Genomic DNA, 15717 nt, shown 5'->3' with positions numbered 1-15717 from the left:
GGGACAGCAGCCCCCCTCCCCGCCCTCCATTTGGGGGACAGCAGCCCCCCTTCCGCCCCCCTCTCCTCTGGGGGACAGCAGCCCCCCTCCCACCCCCCCTCTCCTCTGGGGGACAGCAGCCCCCCTCCCCGCCCTCCATCTGGGGGACAGCAGCCCCCCTCCCCGCCCTCTATTTGGGGGACAGCAGCCCCCTTCCCCACCCTCTATCTGGGGGACAGCAGCCCCCCTCCCACCCCCCCTCTTCTCTGGGGGACAGCAGCCCCCCTCCTACCCCCCCTCCTCTGGCCGCAGAGGGTTCCAGGACAGTTAGTGCCCCGAGGGTCCCCAGACGCCTGGCCTCTGTTCACAGGAGACCGAGGCCTGGGGCTGCATTCACTCGACAAGAACTTACGGAGCCTCGCTGTGGGCAGGCTGCGTTCCTGCTGGATGCCGTGGGTGCAAAGCTCACCCCCGTCTCCTGGGGGCTTAGGTTTGGTGGGAGAGAGGCCATTGGGGCTCCCGCCGTCCTCTGCACCGGGAGGTGAGCTGCTGCCCCCCCCCCCCGGCCCCCCGCCGCCCTCCCTCCCCAGGCTGCCTGGGCCCAGCTGCTCTGCCTGCAGTTCAAGTTGTTGGACTTTATTCCTTTAGGCATAAGGGAGAGGCCCCACCCGTGTTAGGTAAAGCCCTTCCCGCCCGCTCCCGCCCGCTCCCGCCCGCTCCCGCCCGCTCCCGCCTGCTCCCGCCTGGCTCCGGGGCCCTAACCCGCCCACACAGGGCAGGAGAGGAGGCTGAGCTCTGGGCAGCACTTCCGCCCGCAGTGGGAGCTTCCCTCTGCCACTGGGCGGCCACCCTCCTGGGCTCCATAGGTCCCGTGTCATGTGACTATGGCATCTCTGAGCAGGGGCACTGGGCTGGCATTGTCTTTGCCAAGGTGGGTCCACTCAAGGACCTGGATTTACAAGAAGTTAAAGACTTGGCGCTACAAAGTAGCTGAGAGGTCTAACAGAAAAGCAGCAGACAACGCGTCACCAATGCATCCTGTTTCTTCCCCTTGTGGGCGGGCTGCCACATACGGAAACCCAGAGCCTGTTGCTTGGGCGGGAACTGGACAGCCTCTCCAGGAAGGACGTGGTCCTCCAGGCTGGGCCCCCAAATTCAGCGACACCAGCAGGGCCACGGCCACAGACGCAGCTGAACATGCCAAAGGCTGGTGTCCAGTTGCTGGGTCTCCCCATCTCTCCTGGGAGAGGCAGGAAGAAATTGCTTCCCTGTATCTCTGTGGCCCACGGGCACCCAGCACCCTCCCGCCCGCCCTGGAGCTCACCATGCCCCTCTTGGCGCCAGGGCCACAACTCCTCAGCTGTAGTCATTAGAAACGGGGCCTGCCTCGTCTCACTCTCCATTCTCAAGAAATGGCCTGCCTTGGTAATTACCCACGGGTAAACACGACGGCCGCTGGGGACCTGTAGATGGCAAAGAACCAGGAGATGTGCATCCCAGCATTGGTGCCGACTGCTGTACCATGTCCGCCCCGCATTTTCAAACCCTGGTTCAAATCCTACCGGAAACCAATGTAGTGGCCTGCACCCGCAGTTTACAACATGAAAAAGCGCCCTGGCTGATGTGGCTTGCTTGGTTGGACATCTTCCCACACAGCAAGAGGTTGCTGGTTCGAAACCAGGTCAGAGCACATGCCCAGGTTTCAGGCTAAATCCCAGGAAGGGGACATGCAGGAGGCAGCTGATCACTGTGGCACACAAACACGCACGCACACTGTCAGTCCTGAGTGGGGGGCAGGGGGGCGCGCACACACAGCCTGGGAAGAAGAAATTCATGAATGGAAGCCCAGGAAGGGCCTGCAGGCGGAACGCTACTCTCGAATCCCACGTTTCCGGCCGGGCCTCACTCTCGGAGCACCGCGTGGGGCGGGACTTCCGGTGTGGCCCGGAAGCGGCGGCCGCAGCAGTGGCGGAATAGGCGGCGCGGATGCTGGCGGCGCGGCACGTCGTGTGCGCCCTGTCCGGCGGCGTGGACAGCGCCGTGGCCGCGCTGCTGCTGCGGCGCCGAGGTGAGGGCGCCGCGGGGAGAGCCCGCTCGCGCCTGCGTGGCCGCGCTTCTCGCCGGACCCCCGTGCCCCCGGGCGCGTCTCGCTGGCCCAGCCCTGCGCTCGGTGACCGGCCCGCCCCTCAGCCCGGGGCCGCGCCCCGAGAGGTTCAGCGGACAAACTTCCCCGGAAGCCCTGCGTGCGGTGCACGGGGCTCGGCAGCGGGGGACCGGTCTGGGAGCGCAGAGGGAATGCAGGTTCCCGCCGGGCAGGTTCCCTGAAATGGGCGCAGCAGCCTCACAGGGTCACGGGGAGGACTGATGACGTCACGCACGCACAGGGGTCACCGGAGTCGGGCGGGGCGGTAGTGACGCCATCAGCAACCAGCCGGCGGACGGTTGTGACGTCATCAGGAACCAGCCGGCGAGGGCGGTAGTGACTTTAAGTGCGAGACTGCGGACTGCGACCTGGGCATCCGCTGCAGCCGGCAGGACGGCCTCCCCGAGCGGTGGCGGGGCAGGAAGGAAGAGGCGGTTTCACAGCCAGGACCTCCGCCTGGAGGGGGAAAGGGGCCGCGGGAGCGAGGCTGGCCTGGCTGGAGCCCTGATTGGGGCGTCTGGGGCTTAGATTCTGTGGGTAGAAAGTGCCCAGCCCTTGTTCCTGACACTCGATGAGACACGCTTTGGGAGACGTGGAGGATGCCCTGCGGAGACCAATGTCATTTCACTCTTATCTTGGGGAAGGGGCCCCGGCCCCGGCCTCCGGCTTCACAGCCAGCCTTCCTGGGGGAAGCTGATGGCCAAGGAAGAGAAAACACGTGGCGCTCTCACCTTGGCATCCAGGACTCCCCCGCCCCATCCTGTGCCCCTGGGAGTGAGGGACTGACGGGGGCGCCAAGGCCCCAGCCACGATGAGCCTGTGCCGGTGGCAGTGGGTCCATCTCCACGGGAAGCGTGGCCAGGCAGACAGGCGTGGAGTTCCTCGTTCCACAGGCCTGTGAAGCGCTCTGCAGGGCACAGCCAGGCGCTGGGGGACAGGGCTGCGGGGGAGAGAGCCTCTGCCTTCGCAGGGGCGCAGACAGAAGTCCTGGAGCCCCATGGCGGGTGCTTGGGAAAGTGGAGGGGCGGCTGGCTGCCTGCTGGGATGCAGTCTTGGCAGACGTGGCCTTTTAGGTTAGGCCAAGCCTCGTCCTGGGATCTGAGCATCCCGGGAAGCCTTTCAGTCCGATGCCGCTCCCGCTCCGTTGAGCTGCCTCCAGGAAACGGGGTTCTCTCCAGGCGGCGCCTGCGGGGTTCGCTAAGATGGGGTGAGGCTAGGTTGCTCTTCCCAGAGTTGGGTTCGGTGGTTTGTCGCAAAGAAAAGGGCAAGAAGTGGGTCACAAAACAGCCAGAACTTCAACCATCTGGAGTCTGAGGACTTGGGGTGCCGGGGAGTGACTTCAGAAATGAGCTCACTCTTCTGTGAAAGGTGCTTTTGTTTGTTTGGAAAAAATTGGGTTGAATTCCTGCTCTCCACTCACTCAGCACACGCTTGCTCAGGGTGGGGTCATGCTGGCAAAGCAGTTCCATTCGCTCAGACAGGCTCAGTGCAGCAGCAGCTGTGACACAGAGGCCTAGGAAGTGCTGAGGGGCGGAAGGGGGTAGGAGGGATTGTTTGGGAGGGAGCTACTGGAGGGGGGCTTGAGGGGGGGTGGCTTGCCCTGGGGTGGGGCGTGCGTCAGCTCTTAAGGCACAGCAGGGACTGCCGGGCGCAGTGGCGCAGGCACGGCGCCCGGGAGCCCTGTCCTCTCTGCGAGGCTCACGCTGCCTGTTCTCCGCGCTGCGCCCCCCCTCCCCAGGCTACCAGGTGACGGGGGTGTTCATGAAGAACTGGGACTCCCTGGACGAGCATGGCGTCTGCACGGCTGACAAGGACTGCGAGGACGCGTACCGCGTGTGCCAGGTCCTGGACATCCCCTTCCACCAGGTGTCCTACGTGAAGGAGTACTGGAACGATGTGTTCAGGTGAGGGCAGCGGGCGTCCCGCAGCCAGCTGGCCCGCACCAGCGCCCTTGGCAGAGGTGCCAGAGCCGTGCGGGAGGCCCAGCCCAGCCCCGGGAGCTCTGTGGGAGGCCCGGCTGGCTCCCATGGCACCCCGCGCCTGTTCTGACACCGGCCAGGAGTCTAGTTCCTCCTGAGCCCGGAGGTGTTTCTGCTGCTGACTTAGCCCGGGAGCTAACGCCGAGGCCTCCCTGTGCCCGTGCTGTGCCCTCGGCCGCTCTGCCGGCACGGCCTGCACGTGGGCCAGGTGCGTCTTCTCAGGAATGAAAAGGAGAGCTCCGTGCGTTGCTGAGTGACGTAGAGACGCTGCGCTAAGAGCTCAGCATCTCAGTTAAGGCTCACCATAACCTTCAAAGGCGTTATCCCATTTAAAGGATGAGAAAACCGAGGCTTAGAAAAGCCATGTGAGCCAGGACCGGTTTGGCTCAATGGATAGAGCGTCGGCCTGCGGACTGAAAGGTCCCGGGTTCGATTCCGGGCAAGGGCATGTACCTTGGTTGCAGGCACATCCCCAGTAGGGGGTGTGCAGGAGGCAGCTGATCGATGATTCTCTCTCATCAATGTTTCTGACTCTCTATCCCTCTCTCTTCCTCTCTGCAAAAATAAAAAAATAAAGAGAAGCCATGTGAATTGCCCAGGCTCAGACAGCAAGTGGCAGAATCAGGACTGAATCTGAACTGAACCCAAGGGCGTCCTGGCCCTAGAGCGTAACCCAGCTGTGCACATCACTGCCCCTTGGAAGCCTCCTCTGACCACTTTTTTAAAATATATATTTTATTGATTTTACACAGAGAGGAATTGAGAGGGAAAGAGAGTTAGAAATGTCGATGAGAGAGAAACATCGACCAGCTGCCTCTTGCACACCCCCCACCTGGGATGTGCCCGCAACCAAGGTACATGCCCTTGACCGGAATCGAACCCGGGACCTTTCAGTTCGCAGGCTGATGCTCTATCCCCTGAGCCAAACTGGTTTTGGCACCAACTTCCTCTTTTGAAGATAACGCCCTTCTCCCCTCTAGCCTGTGGATCCCTCCAGGAGGGACCGAGGTTATGCATCTTCCTGTTCCCAGACGTAGCTCTGCCTGCCCGGCCTCCTGCGGGGTGAGGGGGAGCAGTCTGAGCCGTGGGGCCTCGTCTGGCGTCCGGTGTGGCAGGGGTCCTAGATCAGGGCAGAGGGCAGCGCCTCATTTATTTATTGATATATTATATTGATTGTGTACAGAGAGGAAGGGAGAGGGAAAGGGAGTTAGAAACATCGATGAGAGAGAAACATCAGTCAGCTGCCTCTTGCATGCCCCCTACTGGGGATGTGCCTGCAACCAAGATCCATGCCCTTGACCGGAATTGAACCTGGGACTCCTCAGTCCGCAGACCGACGCTCTATCCCCTGAGCCACACCAGTTAGGGCCAGAGTGCAGCACTTTAAACACGTTTGATGGAAACGCTGGCCACGGCTGTGTGCCCAAGCGCCCCCCTTTAGTGAAAGCTGCAGTTGGGTGCGACAAGGAGAAAGCCAAACAGCTCGCTGACCGGATGTTCTTCTGTGGATGCCTCACACTGAGACGTGACCGTTGTTTCATTACATCCCAGTGACTTTCTGAACGAATATGAGAAAGGAAGGACGCCCAACCCTGACGTCGTCTGCAACAGGCACATCAAGTTCAAGTGCTTTTTCCGCTACGCCCTGGACAACCTTGGTGAGTGGCTCGGGGGCTTCCTTTGTTTTCCGAAAACGGCGTGAGATTCTGAGAGAGAGCCAGAGCCACACTGCGGGAGCAGTTTCATCTTTCGGGAGGAAGGAAGCGAGATCGGGGATGGCGTGCGTCTCCCCGGAGAAGGGCCTCCTGGTGGTGCCCCCGGGCCATGCAGAGGGCGCTGTGGCCATAGGCCGGGGCCGGGCACCTGCCCGCGGGGCCCCCGGGGCCAGCCTCCTCCGCAGCTTCCTCCGAGGGGTGTGGTTCTCTGGTGTGTCCCTGCCTCGGGCCCAGGAGGTCCTATTGAGACCTCTTTTTGCTTCCGAAAGTGGTTTCTGCTTTGCCCGGACCCCGGTTCCTGGTCCCTGTCCTGTTGCTCTGGTTTGACCTGTGTCTCCGTGGCCTGTTCTGAAGCCACCTGCGGCCAGGGCCCTGCTGCCATGGTCTGTCCCCGCTCCCCCTTCTTCCCCAGCCTGCCTGCGGCCTCCCGCCCTTCACCTGAGCCTTGCTGCCGCCCGCCTGCTCAGCTGCCTCCTCTGCGGGGTCACCACAGAGCGCTCCCCGCGGCCGGCTCAGGCCTCCCCTCTGAGCTGGCCATCGCCGCTCACCCGCCCTGTCTGCACACACGCTAGCCACCCCCGGTGGCCCAGGGCTGCTGGCCTCTGTCCGGTTAGCGCTGGGGACCGCCATGGGGACAGAGTAGCTGGCAGAGCTGAGGTACACGTGCCCGCAGCGGAGGGCGATGGCGCTGCATCATGGGGTTGGTATAAATGGTGTCCACAAAGCAGAGAATAAACAGTGGTAACAGGCCTGGGTGTGGGGCTCACTCTGAAACGCGGGACTGAGGAGAGGCGTGTGCGCAGGCTCAGCCTCCACGTCCAGAGCAGGACGGGGAGGTCTGGCCGTGAGCGCCTCGAGCTGACTGACCGAGTCTGCGTCTGTCCGCCCGGCCCCTGCGGCCCCAGCCCGCCCTGCGGCCCTGACATCCGAGGGGGGAGGCCCGCTGTGAGCCCGCCCGGCGGCCGGACCTCTGAGGGGGAGGCCCGCTGTGAGCCCGCCCTGCGCCCGGACCTCTGAGGGGGAGGCCCGCTGTGAGCCCGCCCTGCGCCCGGACCTCTGAGGGGGAGGCCCGCTGTGAGCCCGCCCTGTGGCCCAGACATACGAGGTGGGGCCCGCTGTGTGCCCGCCCTGCGGCCGGACCTCTGAGGGGGAGGCCCGCTGTGTGCCCGCCCTGCGGCCGGACCTCTGAGGGGGAGGCCCGCTGTGTGCCCGCCTGCCCGCCCTGCGCCCGGACCTCTGAGGGGGAGGTCCCGCTGTGTGCCCGCCCTGCGCCTGGACCTCTGAGGGGGAGGGCCGCTGTGTGCCCGCCCTGCGCCCGGACCTCTGAGGGGGAGGCCCGCTGTGTGCCCGCCCTGTGCCCGGACCTCTGAGGGGGAGGCCCGCTGTGTGCCCGCCTGCCCGCCCTGCGGCCGGACCTCTGAGGGGGAGGGCCGCTGTGAGCCCGCCCTGCGCCCGGACCTCTGAGATGGGAGGGCCCGCTGTGTGCCCGCCCTGCGGCCAGACCTTTGAGGGGGAGGCCCGCTGTGTGCCCGCCCTGCGGCCCTGACATCCGAGGGGGAGGCCCGCTGTGTGCCCGCCCTGCGCCCGGACCTCTGAGGGGGAGGGCCCACTGTGTGCCTGCTGTGTGCCCGCCCTGCGGCCCAGACATACGAGGTGGGGCCCGCTATGTGCCCATCCAGTGGGCGCCATTGAGGGGTGCAGGCAGGAAGGAGGGACGGTGCAGGGCGTGTTGACTTCGCCGTGAGTGTGTGGAAACGGGCCATCGATGGGCTGAGGGGCTCGGTCATCACAGCACTGTGCCGGTGTGACCGGGTCCTCACGGCGCTGTGCGGTGTGACTGTGCTGGTGTGACCGCTGTGCCGGTGTGACCGTCATCACAGCGCTGTGCCGGTGTGACTGTGCTGGTGTGACCGCTGTGCGGTGTGACTGTGCTGGTGTGACCGCTGTGCGGTGTGACTGTCCTCACAGCGCTGTGCCGGTGTGACTGTCCTCACAGCGCTGTGCCGGTGTGACTGTGCTGGTGTGACCGGGTCCTCATGGCACTGTGCGGTGTGACTGTGCCGGTGTGACTGCTGGTGTGACCGCTGTGCCGGTGTGACTGTGCCGGTGTGACAGGTCAGGTTCGGGCGGGCCCGGCAGACCTGCCACAAGCAGGGGAGGTTTGCCGGGAGGCCTGGAGCGGCTCAGGAGTAGGCGCTTGTCTGGGCGGCCGGGCGCTGGCACCCGCAGAGCCGGGGCCACTGCTGGGTCCTCGGGGGGCGTCTGAGCCTCCTGCGCGAGCTGCGTCTTCCTGACAAAAGCACGTGCAGCCGTGCCCGCAGCCTCAGCTCCTCAGAGCCGCCCGCAGCACCTGTGCGCTGGACAGAGGTTCCGGGCTTTTCTGCTCCCGTAGGAAGTCAGCCAGGGCGCCCGGCCGGTGTGGCTCAGTGGTTGAGCACCCACCCAGGAACCAGAGGTGCACCAGTTCGATTCCCGGGCAGAGCACATACAGGAAGCAGCCAATGAATGTGTGAATGAGTCGAGCAACAAACTGATGTTCTCTCTCTTCCTCTCTCCCTCCCTGTATTCCTCCTCCTCCCCCCCCACCCCCGCGTCCTCTCACTCTGAAATCAATAAATAAAAAGAAAGATCCTCAACCAAGATGTAATAGTGTGTTCTTCCCAGATGCCCTCTTCAGGTGGTTAATCTGCAAGTGTCATTCCCACCTTGTACCCCGGCGCTATGGGCTGGCTAGTGCCAGTCAGGGCTGCGCCCGCCAGGAGAGCCTCTGAGAAACTGTCCGTCTTCATGCGGAGGAGCGGGGTGCGGGCGGGGCTCCCCGGTGCACCTCTGGTTCCTGGGTCAGCACTGACATCCAGCGCGGAGACCTTCGCTGGGATGTCACGCCGGGGCAAAGCCATGGGTGTGGGAAACGGTGTAGAGCTGTATTATTACTTATTACTCATTGTATTATTGATTACTATTAACCTACTGTGCCCACCCCTGCCCATCCTTATTGTCAAAGAAAGACAATTGTTTAAAAAATATTTTTATTGATTTCAGAGGAAGGAGTGCGTAATTGAGAGAAACATCAGTGATAAGAGAGAACTGTGGATCAACTGCCTCCGGCTCGACCCCACTGGGGATTGAGCCTGCAACCTGGGCATATACCCTTGACTGGAATTGAACCCGGGACCCTTTGGTCCACAGGCGGGCGCTCTACCCATTGAACCACACCAGCCAGAGCAAAGAAAATGTAAAACCACAGAACAGCAGGAGGGGAGAAAGTCATGCCTTCACTCCCAGAATCAAAGGCATGGACGCGGGTGTTGTTAAAAGTGGGATCACAGTGTTAATACTCGCGCGCCCCCCCCCCCCGCCCATGCATCAGCCTCTTCCCAAGTCACTGACGTTTCTTTGTAGGTGGTCTCGTCATCGCGGTGGTATTTCAGTGTATACCAAGTTTCTATGCTGATTAAGGACGTATTTCCTTGAGCTGGAATGCACGAGTGGAGAGAGTAGCTTTTGACAGACCCTTGAAGACCCCGAGGCCTGGAGCCACGCTGTGTCCCTCAGAGGCCCCGCCCAGGGTCTCGGCGGAGAGGCGAGCCCTCCGGTGGGGCCCTGGCTGGTGCTGGCCACGGCCGAGCACGGCCAGACCGGACCTGTGCTTCCGCCCGCAGGAGCGGACGCGGTGGCCACGGGCCACTATGCCAGGACGTCCTTGGAGGATGAGGAAGTGTTCCAGCAGAAGCACGTAAAGAGGCCCGAAGGACTCTTCAGGAACCGATTCGAAGTCAGAAACGGTGAGTGGCAGGCAGGCCGAGCGCGCGTCCCTGGACGGGCCACGGCTCTGCAGAGGGGCCGGGCCTTGCTGCGCGTCCTGCCCGGCGTGGGTGCTGAGGCCGGCTTGCTCGTTGGGGGCTCCTCGGGGGTCGCTTCCTGGGCCTGTGGGTGCATCCGCCACCAGGAGAGCCGGGCGGGAGAGGCTGTGATGTGACCCCTGGACGGGGATCGGCAGGCCCCGTGCCTTAGGGGAGACCTGACCACACAGCGGGGTCAGGCAGGCACTGCCATCAGGCTCGAGGCTTGCGATGTGGCGGGCACTTGGGTGATGTGAGCTCAGTGTCCTCCTCTGCCCACACCGCTGACCTGAGAATGGGGAACAGGAGCCGCTCAGGGAGCGTGTCAGGCTCAGAGTGGGCAGGCCAGCGCTTGCAACCACAGGACCGAGCTCCCCAGGGGAGCAGTGGCCGGTCTGAGCTGGGGCCACGGGGCCAGGATCGCACTCTGCGCTGTCGTCGGACCCTGGCAGCGCCCTCCGCGGGGCCAGCCAATAGTAGGGAAACGCAGGGGAAGCTGCCGGCTCTGCTGGGCTCGGACAGACAGCGCCATCTATGCAGTCATTGCCCCAAGGGGTGTCCTCAACCACAGCGGGCTCAGCGCGCCTGCCACGCCCAGACACCCTGCCGCCTGGCTCTGCACTGCCCACCCCAGCTGCCCTCGGGCTGCGTTTATTCTGACCTTGTTTCTCCACGGGGGGAGCCTTTGAAATACTGCCGTCTGCAGCGGGAGCTGGGGCAGGCTCCTCCTGCGCGCCCGCCTGCCCTGTACACGTGTGTCTGCGGCGGTGAGCGGGGAGGAGGCGGGGTGTGAGCCGGCTCTGCCAGGCGGGGCGCTGTGTGTGAGGAAGAGGCCGCGCTGAGAGCCGCGATGTTCACTGCCGCCCGTCTCTTTTCTTCCTCTTGGCAGCGGTAAAGCTTCTGCAGGCAGCTGACAGCTTTAAAGACCAGACCTTCTTTCTCAGCCAGGTTCCCCAGGAGGCCCTGCGGAGAACTCTCTTCCCCCTGGGGGGGCTCACCAAGGATTTTGTAAAGAAAATAGCAGCTGAGAACGGACTGCACCACGTGCTGCAGAAGAAGGAGGTAGGACCGAGCGCCCCCCGACCCGCACGCCGAAGCGGCCAGCGGCCACCGGGGGAGCTGGTTCCCCACGGCAGGAGGCCTGGCGCTTCTCCCCCGCCCGTGCCCGCCCCTTGGCATGGGCAGCTTTCCCAGCGGCCCGGCAGCTCCTTGGGGTGCTCTTGGCCCTGCACCAGGAGCGAGTGGGCAGTAGGGCTGGGCACGGGCTCCTGGTGGGGGCGCTGTCAGCCCGCACACGGACCTGCTGTCTCCATCCGGGGCTGCGCGTGCCTGTCGGTGCCTGGGAGCCAGGCGGTGCTGCTGCTCGGTGCTGCCTTCACAAGCTCCCAGCAGGCAGGCGCCGCTGTGGGCTGGGGGCAGAGGGGACGGGGAGGACGGTGAGGGGCGCTCCCAGCAGGCAGGCCCCGCTGTAGGCTGGGGGCAGAGGGGGCGGAGAGGACGGTGAGGGGCGCTCCCAGCAGGCAGGCCCCGCTGTAGGCTGGGGGCAGAGGGGGCGGAGAGGACGGTGAGGGGCGCTCCCAGCAGGCAGGCCCCGCTGTGGGCTGGGGGCAGAGGGGACGGGGAGGACGGTGAGGGGCGCTCCCAGCAGGCAGGCCCCGCTGTGGGCTGGGGGCAGAGGGGACGGGGAGGACGGTGAGGGGCGCTCCCAGCAGGCAGGCCCCGCTGTGGGCTGGGGGCAGAGGGGGCGGAGGGGGCGGGGAGGACGGTGAGGGGCGCTCCCAGCAGGCAGGCCCCGCTGTGGGCTGGGGGCAGAGGGGGCGGAGAGGGCGGGGAGGATGGTGAGGGGCGCTCCCAGCAGGCAGGCCCCGCTGTAGGCTGGGGGCAGAGGGGGCAGAGGGGACGGGGAGGACGGTGAGGGGGGCTCCCAGCAGGCAGGCCCTGCTGTGGGCTGGGGGCAGAGGGGGCAGAGAGGGCGGGGAGGGCAGCTCCCAGCAGGCAGGCCCCGCTGTGGGCTGGGGGCAGAGGGGGCGGGGAGGACGGGGAGAACGGGGAGGGGCGCTCCCAGCAGGCAGGCCCCGCTGTGGGCTGGGGGCAGAGGGGACGGGGAGGCCGGTGAGGGGGGCTCCCACCAGGCAGGCCCCGCTGTGGGCTGGGGGCAGAGAGGGCGGGGAGGGCGGGGAGGACGGGGAGGGGCGCTCCCAGCAGGCAGGTCCCGCTGTGGGCTGGGGGCAGAGAGGGCGGGGAGGGCGGTGAGGGCATCTCCCAGCAGGCAGGCCCCGCTGTGGGCTGGGGGGGCGCAGGGGGAGCAGTGGGCGCTGACGCAGATGCTCACACAGGGCCTCACAGGCCTCTGAGGAGACAGTGCCTGAGGCCGAGGCGATGAGTGGGAGTCGGTGTTAGCGGACTGGGGGACTGCACAGTGTGACGAGCATGCACAAAGCCCCTGGTGAGAGAGCCTGGCGGGGTGGGCCGGGTGTGGCCAGGCTGGGCTGGGAGCTCCACACCAGCTCTGCCGTAAGCTCCCTCCGCCGTCCACTTCCTGTGCCTTTGGTCAGCACGTCACTGCTCCCTCCGCCCAGCCCCGCCCCCACCCCGCTCCTCCCGCGCCTGCTCCGGGTCCCAGTGTGACTGGGAGGAGCCGAGCCACCCCAGGACCCACGTTCTAGGCAGACCTCAGGAGGAGTGGGGAAGCCGTGTGCTGAGGGGCACAGGGAGAGCTGCTCCAGCTCGGGTGTGCCAGTGGGACCACGGGCTCTCCTGAGGGGCTCACTCCCGCCTGGCCGGCCCTTCCGCACGGGCAGCGGCCTGAGGCTGAGCAGCTGTAGGGGGGACGCTGTGCCTGCTCGGCTGGCAGGCCCGGGTCGGGCAGGACCAAGCTGGGAGGCTGCCCCCGGCATGCCCACCAGGTGTGTGTGGGCGGGGCCTGGTGTGGGTGCTGGTGGGGATGGCCCCTCCGGCCCCCTCCGGCCGCCCTTCACCTCCGGCCACCCTCTTCCTTGCAGAGCATGGGCATCTGCTTCGTGGGCAAAAGGAACTTCGAGAAGTTCATCCTCCAGGTGAGAGCTCGGGCCGGGACACGCCTCCCGCCGGGGCCTGGCCCGCAGTAACTGACGGTGTGTGTTCAGTACTTACAGCCGCGGCCGGGGCGGTTCGTGTCCATAGAGGATGACACGGTGCTGGGGACGCACAAAGGTGACTCCTGCATGGCGGGCGGGCGGTCCCGTCGGCTCGAGGGGCAGAGCCGGGCGGTGGGGAGGTGTGGGCGGCGGCGGCGGCAGCGTGGGCGTGGGCGTGGGTTCCTGCTGTGGTGACCGCCTGCCAGGGAGGAGCTGCAGGTGCTCCCTCCCCGTCCTGGCTCCAGACCGGGGAGGCGGCGGGCAGCTCTGCTGAACGGGCACGTGTTCCCCAAGTGGCCTGCGCCTGCGCGTGTGGCGGGAGGGTGGGTGGAGGGAGGCGGTGGCCTGGCCTCTGGGCTTTGGTGTTTGTGGTGGGGGTGCCCAGAGGAAGTCAGGGCCGCCCTGCTGTGGTTCGTGGGGGGGGTTACGCCTGTATAACCGCGGCCGCATGCAGCTCAGCCGGGGCTCCGCTCCCGCAGGGCCAGCCCACCTTCTCATGGAGCCGCCTGCTGCCAGGCCAGGCGTCCTGCAGGCCCGACGAGGCGGGCGCTTGGCCTCAGTCAGGCTGACCTGGGGGAGGGCACCGGCCCATGAGCCCCGCCCCACCGCCGTCCCCCATCGGGTGGGTGGCCGAGGGGACCGTGCCCGCCTCACCGACAACGTCCCCAGGCTGGTTCCTGTACACGCTGGGCCAGAGGGCCAAGATCGGCGGCCTGCGCGAGCCCTGGTACGTGGTGGAGAAGGACGGCGCCAAGGGCGACGTGTTTGTGGTGAGTGGCTGCCCCGCGGCGGCGCCGCCTGCTGGCAGAGCGGGGGAGGCTGCGGGGTCCTGCCTCCCGCACCCCAGGCCTGCCGGGAAGGCGGGGTGTCCTTACGGCGTCCTGGGTGCTCGTTAGCCACGTCCGTCCTGCAGGCGGAAGCCGTTCCGGGGTTTGTGAGCGGACACGGCTCGGGTGGTCGGGGGAGGCCGTGGGGGGAGGCGGCGGCGGCCTGGACGGCTTTCCGGCAGGTCCTGGGGCCGGAGGGCAGCACCCCTGCTGGCAAAGGGGACCTAGTCTCGTGCAGAACGGGGCCAGGCTCCGGCAGGAACAGGCATTCCCACGGGACCGCCAGGCAGCCTGGCTGCTAGGCTGTTAACGAGGGCAGCAAGGTGGCTTTGGGGCGAGGGCCCTCTGCTAGGGCTCCAGGCATCAGGTCCGGGTTCCCTGCAGGCCCCCCGGGGGGACCACCCGGCCCTGTACCGGGACCTGCTGCGGACCAACCGCGTGCACTGGATCGCCGAGGAGCCGCCCGCAGCCCTGGTCCGCGACAAGATGATGGAGTGCCACTTCCGCTTCTACCACCAGATGGCGCTAGGTGACTGAGCGGTGGGCTGGCCGGGGAGCCAGATGTAGGAAGGCTTAGCAGGGGACCCGGCAGCAGAGCCCCATTGTTGGGATGGTGGAGCCATTCAGGCCCCTTCCCACCAGCCATGAGAGACGGCAGGGCGCGCAGAGCCGGCTCAGCTCATTCTGGGAAGGCAGGGCTGGGTGAGGGTCCGAGCAGTGTGTGCCCAGGGCTGAGGCTGACCACACAGGCCAGGCCAGGCCCCTAAGGCCCATCTTCCTCCAGTGCCCTGCGTGCTGACCCTCAACCAAGACGGCACCGTGTGGGTGACGGCGGTGAAGGCCGTGCGGGCCCTCGCCCTCGGACAGGTGAGTGCAGCCGGCCTGTGCTCCGCTCAGGAGGGGAGGCGCGACTCCCGTTGCCTGGCCGCCCGGCCCTGGGTGCAGGCGGCTCCGCATCACTCAGCACCGTCAGGGCTGGGCCGGGCTTCCTGCCGGGAGGGCACGCCCTCCTCCCCCCAAGCGCCCGGTCACAGGCCCCGCCTGCCCCTGGCACTCCTCTCCCAGCCACATGCCCTCCGCTGCTTCACCGCCACGGGGACGGCCCGGCAGGACGGCCAGGGGAGGCCCAGCTGCCCCTCCCCTGCCCTGCCCTGCCCAGCCCCAGCCCCAGCCTCAGGCCCGGGCCTGGCTGCTCAGCGGGTGACACGGTCTCCCTTGCAGTTCGCCGTGTTCTACAAGGGGGAGGAGTGCCTGGGCAGCGGCAAGATCCTGCGCCTGGGGCCGTCGGCCTACACGCTCCAGAAGGGCAGAAACAGGTCCAGCGCAGCCATGGAGTGCCCCGGCCACAGCCCCGGCGACAGCCCCGGCCGCAGCCCCGGCCACAGCCCCGGCGACAGCCCCGGTGATAGCCCCGACCACAGCCCCGGCCGCAGCCCCGGCCACAGCCCCGGCCGCAGCCCCGGTGACAGCCCCGGTGACAGCCCCGACCACAGCCCCGGCCACAGCCCCGGTGACAGCCCCGGCCACAGCCCCAGCTCGGGGCCCGCGGGACCCGCGCCCTGAGCGCCGGGGGCGGCTGCGGAGGAGCAGAGCCTGGCGGGCGGCCCCTGGGCGCTGCTGCTGGCCCTGGAGCCTGGCCCACCTGCTGCCAGAGGGGCCGGAAGGACTTGCTGACTGGGCTGCCCCAGTGCCACCCCCAGTGCCTCTTGCCCCCGGGAGGGGCTGCAGGGACCGCGCGGAATAAACTCGCGTCCAGCACTGCATTCTGACCGCAGCCTCCGGGGCGCCGGGCGGAAGGGGAGGCAGGGGGGTCGGGACCGCGCACACTGGGACTTGCCTGGGTCTGCTGGAAGACCACCCTTACGCCCGGCACCAGGCCCCTCCAGCCTGGGCAAGGGCCTCGTGACCCCACAGCTGGCTTAGTGTGAGCCTGTGTTGGGTGACAGGCCACAGTGGGGGGAGCTTTGAGACCAGGCCACTGAGGGGGCCAACAGCTAGGTGCCAGCCCACCCCAGAGGCTGGATGGAAGCCAGCCCACCCAGCAGTGCCCACTTCACATGGGGCCAGCGAGGGGGCAAGCCCTGCCGGGAGGAGGGCACCTCAGGAGGGTCTGATA

At 66.6% G+C, this 15717-nt stretch overlaps 1 protein-coding gene across 1 annotated transcript; it reads left to right on the top strand.

The window, feature by feature from the left end:
- The first annotated feature begins 1932 nt into the window (after positions 1-1932).
- TRMU (tRNA mitochondrial 2-thiouridylase) lies at positions 1933-15360 on the top strand. Its single transcript, XM_045575098.1, has 12 exons — positions 1933-2047; positions 3861-4026; positions 5653-5759; positions 9479-9601; positions 10548-10720; positions 12661-12714; positions 12784-12850; positions 13444-13544; positions 13986-14130; positions 14386-14468; positions 14823-14956; positions 15146-15360. Exons 1-12 carry the CDS (start codon positions 1966-1968, stop codon positions 15162-15164), a joined length of 1254 nt encoding a protein of 417 aa, XP_045431054.1. The 5' UTR covers positions 1933-1965; the 3' UTR covers positions 15165-15360.
- Positions 15361-15717: the final 357 nt, after the last annotated feature.

The sequence above is a fragment of the Pipistrellus kuhlii genome, unplaced genomic scaffold (genome assembly GCF_014108245.1).
Source record: "Pipistrellus kuhlii isolate mPipKuh1 unplaced genomic scaffold, mPipKuh1.p scaffold_m20_p_64, whole genome shotgun sequence".
Taxonomy (NCBI): Eukaryota; Metazoa; Chordata; class Mammalia; order Chiroptera; family Vespertilionidae; genus Pipistrellus; species Pipistrellus kuhlii.
The sequence above is the reverse complement of the archived record's forward strand: the minus strand, read 5'-3'. Positions and strand labels throughout refer to the sequence as shown.

Bases quoted from the DNA above. Each gene is read 5' to 3' on its own strand.
- TRMU (XM_045575098.1), top strand. From the start codon at position 1,966: ATGCTGGCGGCGCGGCACGTCGTGTGCGCCCTGTCCGGCGGCGTGGAC. The intron at 9,602-10,547 runs GTGAGTGGCAGG...TCCTCTTGGCAG, and splicing joins CCGATTCGAAGTCAGAAACG to CGGTAAAGCTTCTGCAGGCA. The intron at 12,715-12,783 runs GTGAGAGCTCGG...GTGTGTGTTCAG, and splicing joins TCGAGAAGTTCATCCTCCAG to TACTTACAGCCGCGGCCGGG.